The 13,669-nt window shown below is 37.7% G+C and overlaps 2 protein-coding genes across 2 annotated transcripts; both read left to right on the top strand.

The window, feature by feature from the left end:
• The first annotated feature begins 6,291 nt into the window (after nt 1-6,291).
• Nucleotides 6,292-7,720, top strand: LOC103446037 (serpin-ZX-like). Its single transcript, XM_008385094.4, has one exon. It carries the CDS (start codon nt 6,393-6,395, stop codon nt 7,572-7,574), a length of 1,182 nt encoding a protein of 393 aa, XP_008383316.1. The 5' UTR covers nt 6,292-6,392; the 3' UTR covers nt 7,575-7,720.
• A 964-nt stretch (nt 7,721-8,684) lies between these two features.
• LOC103446008 (phenylalanine--tRNA ligase, chloroplastic/mitochondrial) lies at nt 8,685-13,364 on the top strand. The gene is made up of 10 exons (XM_008385066.4): nt 8,685-8,964; nt 9,491-9,681; nt 9,940-10,146; nt 10,241-10,358; nt 10,612-10,688; nt 11,437-11,616; nt 11,774-11,818; nt 12,306-12,410; nt 12,879-12,992; nt 13,079-13,364. The coding sequence occupies exons 1-10, from the start codon at nt 8,757-8,759 to the stop codon at nt 13,127-13,129; spliced, it is 1,296 nt and encodes a 431-aa protein (XP_008383288.1). The 5' UTR covers nt 8,685-8,756; the 3' UTR covers nt 13,130-13,364.
• The last annotated feature ends 305 nt before the right edge of the window (nt 13,365-13,669 follow it).

Raw genomic sequence — 13,669 nt, 5'->3', positions numbered from 1 at the left:
ACTAATCCAACGACATAGAGAATGTCTGGTCTTGTGCAAGTCAAGTAGCGCAAGCTTCCAACTAGACTTTTGAAAAATGTTGGATCTACGTTTTCAACTTTGTCTTGCTTGGTTAGTTTGACTCCGCACTCCACTGGCATGCTTATGGGCTTGCAGTCGTCCATTTTGAACTTTTTCAGTATCTCCTTTGTGTAGCTTTCTTGGGAGATGAAAATGCCTTATTCGTTCTGCTTTACTTCAATGCCTAGGTAGTATGCCATTAGCCCGATGTCGATCATCTCTAATTCTTTGGTCATCACTCTCTTGAACTCTTCATACATGCTTGGATTACTTCAGGTGAAGATTAGATCATCCATATATAAGCACACAATCAAAATATCTTCATCCTTGACTTTGACGTAGAGAGTATGTTCATGAGGGCACTTGATGAAGTTGTTTTCTTGGAAGTGGCGCTTGTTTTAACCCATAGAGGGCTTTCTTCAACTTCAGAACTTTGTCTTCATGCCCTTCGATTTCATAGCCTGACGGTTGCTGAATGTAGACTTCTTCTTCAAGGACTTCATTTAGGAAAACGGACTTCACATCCATTTGTTGAATCTTTCATTTATTTTAAGCTGCCAAAGAAATTAGTAATCATATAGTTTCCAACCGAGCAACGGGTGCAAATACCTCATCATAGTCGATTCCGGCTGTTTGACTATAGCCTTTCGCCACTAGTCTCGCCTTGCATCTTTCAACCTCTCCGTTGGCATTCTTCTTTGTCTTATACACCCACTTGACTCCGATGGCTTTGTGTCCTTTCGGAAGAATAGCGAGTTCCCATGTATCATTCTTATGGATTACTTCAATTTCTTCATCCATTGCTTTCCTCCACTTAGTATCTTGCACTGCTTCTTGGAAGTCAACTAGTTCACAATCAGCAAAGAGACTGAAAAATGTAGGATTATCGAGTCTTTCAGCTACCTCATAGAGATCTCGTAAACTTCTTGTGTGTGGTACTTCTCTTTCATTTAGACTCCCACTTGACGATGCTGATGCTGGTTAATTACCATGATTGGTTGATGTTGGTGAAGCAAGTGGAGTAGTGGATTCTTGTTGAACATCTCTTGCTTGCTCCATCATCCTTTGTTCATTATCTTCTTCAAAATGAGGAAAGAAGTGAAGATCACATGCATGCGGGCCAAAATCCCATTCTCCTTCTTCATCAAACGTCACGTCTCGACTGATCACCGTCTTCCCATTGTTCGGATTATACAACTTATAGCCTTTTGAATTTGAGTCATAACCGATGAAGATGAACTTCTCACTTTTGTCATCGAGATTCGTCTTCCTCTCGTCTGGTACATGTACATAGGCAATGCTTCCAAAAACTCTTAGATGAGAGGTACCTGGTTTTCTTCCACTCCATGCTTCTTGCGAAGTCTTTCCCCACACACTTCTTGTTGGAGACTGATTTGATAGGTAGATAACACATGCTACAGCTTCTGCCCATAACTCTTTAGGCAATCTCTTACTTTTGAGCATGCTTCGAGCTATGTCTACGATGGTTCGATTTTTTCTTTCCGCCACACCATTTTGTTGAGGGGATCTTGGAATTGTCAAAGGTCGACAAATTCCATTAGCTTCACAGAATTCTTGAAATTCTTTTGAAGTGAATTCTCCTCCTCGATCAGATCTCATGGCTTTGATCTTGCAACTACTCTCATTTTCTATAGCGGCTTTGAATTTCTTGAATGCTCCAAAGACTTTTGATTTTGCTTCAAGAAATATACCCAGGTTTTCCTTGAAAAATCATCAATGAAGAGAAGGAAATAATTCTTTTTACCCAAAGAGCTTGGTTTTATTAGATCGCACACATCGGTGTGAATGAGCTCGAGTGGCTTCTGGGCTCTTGTGGTCGACTCATTTGGAAAGCTTTTCCTAAACTGTTTCCCAAGTAAACATCCTCCACAAGCTTGATCAGGGCGACTGATGCACGGTAAGCCTCTCACCATCTCATTCTTGGATAATAACTCCAGTCCCCCAAAGTTAAGATGCCCAAAACAAAGATGCCAAAGCCAGGATGTGTATTTGTAACATATATTGAGACACTTTGCAACATCGTTTTGAATGTTCATGGGAAACATCATATTCTTTGACATTTATTGATGCACAAAACCGGAAGGGTCTTGGAACAACGTAAATTCGACCATGAATCTGCAAGAAAGTAAATAACACAAGATGTATCGTGGTTCACCCCAATGTTTGAGCTACGTCCACACTAATTATTGTATTTCTGAGGGAGAGAGAGAGAGCTTCTGAGGGTGAGAGGGCCTAGGAATTGGCCTTCGAGGGTGAGAGTGAGGCCCTCTCTAATTGTGAGGGTGAGGGGTCCTTTTATAGAATAATGGCTCCTCACTTATTACATATTTGCCCCTTCCTTTATTACATAATTACTTTTAAGTCCTTTGAGTATTTATACGAGATCTAAATACGAAGGCCCTAAGTATGGTATAAACAGTAGTCCCCCAAGTTTTCAGTCAAGAGAGTCTTTTGGCTGGAGACTTGAAATTCAGTCCATGTGTGGCCCGAAGTAACTAGATGTCATCTTGAACTAATACTTGATATGAGGTGGTGCTTAAAGAGAAATGATGCTCAAGTAGTACATGTTACGAGGTTGCTCTGCTTGTGGCTTATGTTGCCTTGGTTGGCTCGGCTTGTGGCGTTGAAGGTGAGGGAGTCCCTTTTATAGAATAAAGGTTTGCTCATCAATACAAAAATGATAGGCTAAAGTTGATGCTCGCGGCGAGGCGGTTGCTCAACATGTGGCGATGTTCTCTAATGAAGGTGAGGGAGTCCATTTTATAGAACAAGGGCTTGCTCTTCAATATATGAATAATGGGTGCTCTCTAATGAAAGTGTGGGAGTCCCTTTTATAGAATAAGGGCTCGCTCCTCAGTACATAAATAATGGGCTAAGTCCCCCAAGTATTTTTCATGAGGCACAGTTGAGGCCCAATATATGGTGTATAATGTATTCCCCCAAGTTTTCGGTCAATAGAGTCTGTTGGCTGGAGACTTCAAATTGAATCCATGTATGGGCCGAAGTGGCGGTTGTTCGGAGGCGGTATTTGTATACCCTGCACTGAAGCTTTGTAGGTGAAGCTTTGCAAGTGAAGCTTTGAGGCTGGAGCTCTGTAAATGAAGCTTTTGAAGCTAGAGCTTTTGTAAATGAAGCTTTTGAAGTTGATTGACATGAGCGATGCTCATGAATGTTTATGTTGATTGACATGAGTGATGCTCATGGATGTTGACATGAGTGATGCTCATGAATGTTTATGTATGATTGAATGAGTGATGCTTATGAATGTTTATGTATGATTGATATAAGTAATGCTCATGTATAATTTGAAGTACTGGGTGTACTTTTGATCACCTGGTTGGTGGTAATAGCGCCAGGTTGCCGAATAATTTTGGAGTACTGGGCGTACTTTTAATCACCTGGTTGGTGGTAATAGCGGCAGGCTATCGAATAATTTTTTGTAGCACTGGGCGTACTTTTGGCCACCTGGTTGGTGATAATAGTGGTGGGGTGCCGAATAATTTTTTTTGTAGTACTGGACATACTTGTGGTCACTTGGTTGGTGCTGTTTTGGGCTTATGGGCCTTCGATCTCTACACAACATTCCAACCTATTTATTTTGGGCTTTGCCGCTTTTTTTTATTTTTTTATTGTTTTTACCCTCTGATGGGGTTTATACAGATGTCTTTGAAAAAATAAAAAATAAATTACATCATTCTGGTGGTGTTTATTCCTTACTTTTGCTTTTCTTTTTTCAGAAAAGAGGAACATGCATGATTCAGAAGTTGGTGGTCGACAATTGGTTTTCAGAAAATGGGCAGGTTCGTGATGAAGAATCTTATCTTGTCCATTTGCCCATGCTGTCCATGACCCAATAACTGTTGAAATGATGATTGTATTAAAATATATGTAGGCATTATATAGCGCCAATCCTATGACTTTGAGGAGATGTTGGAAAAACAGAAAAAGAAAAGAAAATTAGATTGATCTGATAAGGATTTTATTTTGTTGAGATTTAGGTTTCCTTGTCCTTAAAGAAATTGGTTTCCTTATTTATACTATTAAGGGAGAAAAAAAACTTACTCTCCAAGTTGTACAAGTAAAGATCTTCTATATCTCGAAGAATTTCTATACATAATCTACTAGGATTTATATGTAAGCATTATATAGCGCCAATCCTATGACTTTGAGGAGATGTTGGAAAAACAGAAAAAGAAAAGAAAATTAGATTGATCTGATAAGGATTTTATTTTGTTGAGATTTAGGTTTCCTTGTCCTTAAAGAAATTGGTTTCCTTATTTATACTATTAAGGGAGAAAAAAAACTTACTCTCTAAGTTGTACAAGTAAAGATCTTCTATATCTCGAAGAATTTCTATACATAATCTTCTAGGATTTATAAAATAGGTACAAAATCATATAATTAGCACACTCCCACAGTGTACATAAAAAAAAGACATTAGTTGAGATTTGTTTCTATTTTTTATGTTATTCTTATATTTTGGCCCATACGTTAAATTGTAGCCTCCCCCCCCACCAAAAAAAAAACAAATAAGATATGAGTCCTAAATCTCCCTTACCTTGGAGAGTCCTAAATCTCCCTTACCTTGGAGAGTCCTATATCTCCCATACCTTGGAGATGCTCTTAAAACTCTTTTTGATATAAAAAAGAAAAATAAGGCTTTGCCCCCCCCCCCCCCCCCCCCCCCCCAAAACAACAAAATAAGATGTGAGTCCTAAATCTCCCTTACCTTGGAGAGTCCTATATCTCCCGTACCTTGGAGATGCTCTTAAAACTCTTTTTGATATTAAAAAGAAAAATAAGGCTTTTTTTTGTAGGAAAAGTAATAACATGAATTAATATACAACAAAGTAAATAAATAAAAATATATTTAAATAAATAAATCTTCCAAACAAAATAAAATTTAACATAATTCAATTGATTTGTAGATATTGCATGTAAAATTTTGATTCAATTTGCTCGAATCTCTCCAATTGTCTTAAATTCCTCAACATTTATTTATTTTTAAATAAATTACTAAGTGAATACACCTTGAATATTATAAACTTGTTTACAAGCCTAATTGTATACACCCGGATTTCTAAAGATTTTAATAAACTATTTAATAAATCAATTAGTACTATGGTTTAGTAGTATTCATCTTCACTTGTTAAATAAATTCCTCAAAGTTTTAAAATTCCTTAAAATAAATTCCTAAGTGAATACACCTAAAATGTTATATACTTTGTTTAAAATCTTAATTGAATACACTTGGATTTTAATAAACTATTTTAAGCCACTTAGTACAACGGTTTAGTGATATTCCTCCTCACTTGTAAGTGAGATGTCTTATGTTCGATTCTCGCGCGAATTTGAACCACATTATTGCTAGCTCATTGTGAGACTAAGGGCTGGTTTGGTATTACTGTGCTTTGAAAAAAAGCTGTTGTGAGAATAAGCGGTTGTGCTGTGAGAATAAACGGCTGTGAAATAAATCAGCAGAGTGTTTGGTAAACTTTTTTATAAAAGTGCTTTTGGAAAAAAAAAAAAAAAAACAGTCTGATAGTGGGTCTTTTCATTAAAGGAGCACTGTAGCTCCGTGTGCTTTGAAAAAAAACCAGTTTTTCAAAGCTGCAAATAGCAGCTTCAGCTTTTTCCTTTTATTTCAGCTTATTCTCACAGCAGCTTCCAAAATAAGCCTTTTTTTCAGTTTACTAAACACCTAAAACCCTCACAGCTTTTTTTTCATGGGTGCTTTTTTTTTTAGGGAACTTTAACGAAAAGCACCTGGTACTGTTCACTTTAACGAAAAACCACATTTTTACACTAAAAAGTCAATCCTGGTACTATTCACTTTACCCTTTATTTTGTCCTTATCATTAAAACTCAAAGTTTTCAAGCCCTTTTCATTAGTTTTCCTTTTTTTTTAAGCACCTCACTTCCAAACCACCCTTAAGCCCATTCTCATTCCCATTGGTATAGATAACATCATTTGTTCAAATAAAAAAAGCTATTATAAAATTCTGATTGAATTTCAAAAAATTACTTAAAATCCTAATTAAATACCCCTAAATTTATTAAAAAAAATTAAAATGTCTCAGAATTCCAATCGAATACAAACTCCTAAGTCCTAAATATTCTTGATATATGGACTTCCACCTCCCAAGGTCCATGATTTTCTTCCTATATAAGAAGCCTAATGGGTTACTTTACAATACAGCCGTGAGTGTTTTAGGGTTGAATATTTATCTCTCCTCTCCCACTTGCCTGGTGTCTCTCCTCTCCCAAATAACGATCGATCAAGCACTTTCACCTCCCTCCCTGCCCAAAGAATGGATCTCAAAAATTCTATCAGCGACCTAACCGATGTTGCACTAAGAATTACCAAGCAACTGCTCACCACTGAAGGCAAAGACAAAAACATGGTGTACTCGCCGCTGTCCATTCAGGTTGTGTTGTGGCTGTTGACGGCAGGGTCGAAGGGTCCCACGAAGGAGCAGTTGCTCTCTTTCCTCAAGTCCAACTCCACCGACCAACTCAACTCCCTCGCCTCCCATCTTGTCCCTCTAATCTTCGCAGACGGATCCGCTAGAGGTGGTCCTTGCCTGAACTTTGCCAATGGCCTTTGGGTTCAGGAATCTCTCCCCATCAAACCTTCTTTCAAAGAGGTTGTGGACACAGTTCACAAGGCGGCTATAAAACAAGTTAACTTTAAAACCAACCCTGAGGAAGCGAGAGCCGAAGTGAACTCATGGGCTGAAAAGGCGACGAAGGGCCTTATCACTGAGGTTCTTGCTCCTGGGACAGTCCAAACCAATACCAGGCTTATATTTTCAAATGCTTTACACTTTAAAGCAGATTGGAGTGACCCGTTTGATACATCGGAGACACTAGAAGAGGACTACTTCCACCTTCTTGACGGTACTTCTGTTGAGGCGCGCTTCATGAGAAGCTACGATTACCAGTTTGTAAAAGCCTTTGACGGCTTCAAGGTCTCGAAGCTTCCTTACGAACAAGGCGAAGACAATGAGAGGCAATTTTGTATGTACTTGTTACTTCCTGATGCGAAAGATGGGCTCCCAGCTTTTGTTGAGAGAGTTTGTTCCGAGCCTGATTTCTTAGATCGTCATCGCCCTGAAACTAGAGTCGCGGTTGGTGCCTTTGTAATCCCAAGGTTTAAGATTAGCTCCGGCTTTGAAGCTTCTAAAGTTCTCATGGATGTAGGATTGGTGTTTCCTTTCAATGGTGAAGGTGATTTGACAGGGATGGTGGAGTCACGTATAGATAAGGCCAAAATAATTCACAAATCCTTCATTGAAGTTGATGAAAAAGGCACAGAAGCTGCAGCTGTTTCTCTTTGCGACTTTGACGATGAAGCGGATGGTGATGATGAACCATTTATACCGAAAACGATAAACTTTGTGGCTGATCACCCGTTTATGTTTATAGTCAGAGAGGAAGTGACTGGAACGGTTCTGTTCATTGGTCATGTTCTCAATCCGTTAAAAGAATGAGCTTTAGAACGTGACAATGCAAGTAAGATCTACTCTTTATTTTTGTTTTTTTAACTATTGCATTGTGGATGACTGCCAGCGGGAATGGTTTTTAATTTCTTGTTTTTCTTTGCAATGTAACAGTTGAGGTTCAGTGATCGTTTTGTTTTTCGCAGTTGAATCCTCCTCTAATTTCTGCACTGTTTGTTCTTTTTGGTGTTGAGGTTCACTGATTGTTTATTTCCAACTTAAAATAAAATAAAGAAGTATTCGTTTTGACATCCAATGAATGAGCATACGATGATGAAAATGTCATATGCATTTTTCAGTATGTCAGAAACACGACATGATACACAATATAATTATACAATTAGTTGGAAACGTAATCAAGCAAAGTGGTCTTTCTTCTCTAAGTCTATTCAGAAAGTACAAATCTAGAGAGTCTAGTATTAACTGGACCAAAACATTTTATGCAATCAACATCTATACCAACTGAGACCAACTGAGGGCAACGAAGCCACTAATACTATCGGTATTAATTTTGGTTTGATTAATATTAGGTACGATTCTCATGAATTAATCAAATTTAAAGCATACTCCATGCCAATGACGAATTGGTTTACTAGCGTTTTAATCTCTACTTGTGTGTAAATAGGTCTTGAGTCTAACTATTACGAACTATATTATTTTGCCGATGAAGAGAAAATATTTATCCCAATTGCGTTCGTATCAAATCACAGTTACAATCGTACCAATCAGTCATGTACAATATATCTATCAATAAACGAGAAAAGTTATCGTTTTGTGAACATACTATTAGTGGAACAGTATGTAAAACTTTAGCCGGCTAGGTTTTCAGTTAGTTTTTGCACACCCCTTCAATCAAGGGTCGCTTGTATTTATAAAATCATAGAGATTACATCAGTGGGTTTGAAATACCCTATGTACACGCTAGTTTGAAATTCAAACTTTACAACAGCATAATAAACTTAGCTAAGGAACATTCAAAACAAGCATCGAGGTTTGAAATTACATCAGTGGATTTGGGCCTAGCTGCGAGGTTGGGCTTTTCAAACCCAAATTCCGACCCGAGACAAATAAATTCAAGAAAGAAACCAAAAAAAAACACAAAGGCAAAGCCCCAAATCATCGATAAGAGTACGGAGACTCTGCCACGCACAGCTCTCTCCAGTCCCAACGAGAATGGCAACGGCCCTCTCATTTGCGCAGACCACTCTCTTCTCCAAAACCTCACCTTCTCTCCGCACAGCTTGCCTCAGAAGCTTCACTTTCTGCCTGCCCTTCTCTTCTTCCTCTACAGCTCTTTCCTCCGATAAGCTTCACAACAAGAAATGGAGGCAGCCGGTGGCTTCCGTGCTCGAGCTGGGCGGCGTCAAGATTGCTAAAGATGGTAACTTTGACCATTTCCCTCATCTGGGTTGCTCTCGTTTTTGATATTTTTGTTGTTTTTCTGTATTGGGTTTGCAGTGGTGGTGAAATTTTTGTACTTGGTTTGCATTTCTACAACCTGAAACTGTGGAATTTCTTCGTTCCATAAGTAGTAGTTTTTTGTGAAATTGTAATATTTGAATTGGTTTTAAGTTTTTACAACTTTGGTTAGTCCATTTATTCTATTATTCATTAACTTCTGCAGTATATTTTGTTCGTAATGCAATTTGGTTGGTTGAAAAGTTTTGCATTTTGTTTTGTATACTTGTTAGAGAATTGTATCTCACATAAATCCATTGCACTCTGGAATACTTGTTTCCGGGTGTCTGTTTGATGGCCTAAGTCTAACAAACATTTCAAAGCATGTTAGAATTCTCATCATCTGTTGCTTTTGATGCTCTGTCGGATATGTGCAATTGGAAAGTTGCAGACTTGGTTTTCTGAAGGATTTGTTAGTGGCTTGATAGTTTTGGATTATGGGTTTGTAGATGTGCTGAGGGATGACCCCACAAACAATGTACCGGATACAATTTTTGCAAAGCTTGGACTGCAACTCCACAGAAGAGATCAGCACCCACTTGGGATTTTGAAGAATGCAATATATGAGTATTTCGACACCAATTACTCAAATCAGTTCGATAAGTTTGATAATCTTTGCCCAATTGTCTCTGTGAAAGAGGTACGAACTTGATTTTATTTTAAAAATTGGGCCATGAAATACACCAAATGAAGGGGACAAGAATCTTTAGTTTATAGCATTTATCATTCATATCTCCTAGGTTCGTTTCTGGATTGTTAACCTCATTAATTAAGTCATGCATTTTTCATAAAAGAAGAATAGTAAATATGTGTTATTGCAGTGCTCTTTTATCCTTCTAAGATTGTAAGAACCCTGTGACTTACTTCTTGACAGTGAATCAAATTTCAATTCTTTCAGAATTTTGACGATGTTTTGGTTCCTGCTGATCATGTAAGTCGAAGTTATAATGATACGTACTATATTGACTCTCAAACCGTTTTGAGGTGTCATACAAGTGCTCATCAGGCAGAAATATTGAGAAGAGGACATACTCATTTCCTTGTAACAGGAGATGTGTACCGTAGGGATTCCATTGACTCAACACATTACCCTGTGTTCCATCAGGTTTCTTATCTCTAATGCTTAGAATAAGACTTCAATGCTGCTTAGCTTATTGGAATTCTGCCTGAACGAATGAATTTATTTCCTGCCCATATAGATGGAAGGTGTCCGTGTTTTTTCTCCACAAGATTGGGAGGCTTCTGGGACAGATGGCACATCTTATGCTGCTGGAGATTTAAAGAAATGTCTAGAGGGATTGGCACGCCACTTATTTGGTAAAATCTATCTTGAACCACTGTGCTTCGTATCTCCTAGGCAAGCTGTAATTTGGTGTGCCATTTGAGTGCTTTAGCATTCAACAAATAGCTATTAAGCATATGGAGTTTTATTTGCTTAAAAAATTCTTCAAGTGTTTTCTTAATTTTATTTAATTTGTTTGTTTATTTGTTATATGATACAATTTATTTTTTTTGGTGGATTGATACAGTTGTTTTGGAACATCTAAGTTTATCAGATTGAAATTTTCAGGTTCTGTGGAAATGCGCTGGGTTGATACATATTTCCCATTTACCAACCCATCATTTGAACTTGAGATATTTTTTCAGGTATACTACTGACACTGATCATTTTGGGACACGAAACAAAATTCCGTGTTTCTTTGTGGATTGTGAATCTACTTCATGCTATTTCTGATACATATGAGTTAGGATCCTGGGACACACACTTTTGACACACATTTTTGTTTGGCCCACTCCTTAATGTATCTCAACGATTCTAACTTTCTATCTTTTAGGTCTTCTCTCAGAGATCAGGTCTACCCAAAATCATCCAAATCTGAAACCAACTGTTGGATTAAATTTAGTGTTTCTTTGTAGTATATTAGTTGCCAGTATGATTTTGTCTTTATCTGCTGCCTGTGAGATCTGGGAGTTCTAGAGTGCAAGTAGGTGTTTACGCTAGATTAAACTTGATAGCTATCCTAGATTACATGTAGTGACCCTTGCGCCCCTTTCTATTCTGTAGATGAAAAAGTAATAAAAGTAAAATTTATCAAAAATATATCTATGCAATTTCTTGGAGATACTTTCTATTCTGACTGTTTCCATTGTTGATTATTTCTGTTCATATCCAACTAGTGCTTTTGACTTGCTTTGAACTGGGACACCTGTTGATAATCAAATCTCACATTGAACTAGTGGCCACTGTTATAAGTCGTGGTTCTTATGTTTAGGAAAGTTTTCTGTTGTTACAATTCATGCTTTGAAACCCCTTTTCATACTTTTCAATTGCTGCTTGGAGGCATGAATATTTTTAGCATTAAATCAATTTTATAAATGTTGAATACAATACCAGGAAAAATGGTTGGAGGTTTTGGGTTGTGGGGTGACAGAACAAGAAATATTGAGGAGAAGTGGCAAAACAGACAACGTTGCTTGGGCTTTTGGACTTGGACTGGAACGGCTTGCAATGGTTTTATTTGACATCCCTGATATTCGGCTTTTCTGGTCAACTGATGAGAGATTCACCTCTCAGGTGGTTCCTCAATCCGTTAAATATGATTTTTCCCCTCTCTTTTTTTAGATATGTTCCATTTGCTCAATTTTAAGTCTTGACAAGTGAAATAAGCAAGTATTAAAGTCCTTGGCATTTTTCTAATCCATTATATCTAATTATCCAATTTTGGATATAGTTTTCAAGTGGCCAGCTGGGAATCAAATTCAAGCCATTTTCCAAGGTATTGTTGCATAGGAAATTAGCATGTTTACTTTCTGGTTACTGAGTTTTCTGGTCACGTATTATTGTGTAAAATTAAGATATAGTTTTGTGAGATATTTGATCTCCCTCCCTCTGTCCTCGTATGCTTAGAGCTTGTGCTGCCCTTTTGTTATATCTTGTATCAAAAGATAGAAAGCAAAAATTGAACCATGATGCTATTGAGAATGAGTCCCACATTGATGGGAAGAGGGACCTTGCATGGGCTTATAAGAGGTTGGGCTACTCCCCATATTGCCAATTGGTTTTATGGTGGAACCCCAACTTTCTTCAGTAAAAGAAAGAACAAAGAAATGATTATGTATGACTGGATTTTTTTTATTGCCTTGAAAAACAAATGGCTTCTTAAGATTTTGTTGCTTGTGGATCTAACTATTGGTTTTAGGGTAAATTACTGCGGGTAAATTACTGCTTGCTAACAATTCTTATAAACTTTCTTTTCGTTTCAGTATCCTCCTTGTTACAAAGATGTCAGTTTTTGGATAAACGAGTCTTTCACTGAAAACAATTTATGTGAAGTTGTTAGAGAAGTTGCTGGAGATCTTGCAGAGGAGGTATGGCTGTTTTCACTGATAAATTTACTGGAGGTGTAGATTTTGAACATTGTGGTTGAACCTTGATGTTTATTGGAAATAAAGAGCAGCTCTAACTTGACTTATTCAGTGCAGCTAGTTTTCTGAAATGATTTTCTACTGAAGTGGCTTAAAATTGAAAGATTTGAAAGTTTTTAACGTCTCCACACCTGAACTGCTATATTTATTAACTATATCAACCTTTACTAAAATGGTTCTGTGGAATAATTCCTACACCTGGAAAGTTATTTGTAATCCAAGTCTGGAAGTTTTCGTACGCATTCATGGAAAATCTCATCTATGATTACCACCACTGTGTGATATTTGTTCATCAAGTATTTTGCCCCAACTTACTCTGTCGAGTCTGGTGAAGTGATCGCTATTACCTGACAATACTATATTGGAAGTGTTGTTATGCGTTTACTGAAATACCTGCTCCCTCATTGCCAGGTGCAATTGATAGACAATTTCACAAACAAGAAAGGGATGACCAGTCACTGCTACAGAATTGCATATCGATCCATGGAACGCTCGCTCACAGATGATGAAATTAATAAGTTGCAGGTAAGTATTACAGCGAGAAGATGTAATCATATCTTTCCTTCATAGGAGCATTCACACCTCCATAACTGTTTCAAATGTGTATGCAGTGGAATGTAAGAGAGTTGGTGCAGAGCAAGTTGAACGTCGTTCTAAGATGAGAGGTCTCGGTGCAGTAGCCTATTGTGGCAGTTCAAACTGTAAAGCTTTTCACCTGATTTATAGGTGGTTGAATTTTTACCTACATTGTGGCTGTGAATACAGAGTTTTAAGCCCGCCTTGGCAAGAGATAAAGAGATCAAACTCTCCAAGAATTCAAGGGGTAGACACTGAAAATATATTTTTTTACTGAGAAAAAAGGAAGGTGGTAGAATCGAAAGTGGTTTTGGCAAGCAATCTCTATTTCAGCAGTGCTAATTTGCTTCAGAGAGATGCACGCCTGTTTTCTCTTCATGCACACCCTTACCCTTGTTTACTTTTGACCTTTTGGTTGAGTAAATCAAAGGTTACACGGCTAAAAGCATTTAGGGTGCATTTGTTGCACTGGACTAGCTTCAAGAATTACGCTGGACTGATTTAATGAAGCGTTTGGTGCATTATCGGGCTAAGAAGCAGGATAATGGGAACTTACAAAGACAACCTCCCTACTCTATAGAGGTCAAAAGAACCCAATTTCGATTCAGCTGCAAGTCCCTTTTAGC

Source organism: Malus domestica, chromosome 10, assembly GCF_042453785.1.
Source record: "Malus domestica chromosome 10, GDT2T_hap1".
NCBI classification, from domain to species: domain Eukaryota; kingdom Viridiplantae; phylum Streptophyta; class Magnoliopsida; order Rosales; family Rosaceae; genus Malus; species Malus domestica.
Note: the sequence above shows the minus strand (reverse complement) of the source record. Positions and strands in the feature narration are given on the sequence as shown.

What these genes read in the sequence shown, in the direction of transcription:
- LOC103446037 (XM_008385094.4), top strand. Translation starts at nt 6,393, where the DNA reads ATGGATCTCAAAAATTCTATCAGCGACCTAACCGATGTTGCACTAAGA.
- LOC103446008 (XM_008385066.4), top strand. Translation starts at nt 8,757, where the DNA reads ATGGCAACGGCCCTCTCATTTGCGCAGACCACTCTCTTCTCCAAAACC. An exon ending in CGTCAAGATTGCTAAAGATG is followed by an intron (nt 8,965 to 9,490) that starts GTAACTTTGACC and finishes ATGGGTTTGTAG; the next exon opens with ATGTGCTGAGGGATGACCCC. An exon ending in ATTGGCACGCCACTTATTTG is followed by an intron (nt 10,359 to 10,611) that starts GTAAAATCTATC and finishes TGAAATTTTCAG; the next exon opens with GTTCTGTGGAAATGCGCTGG.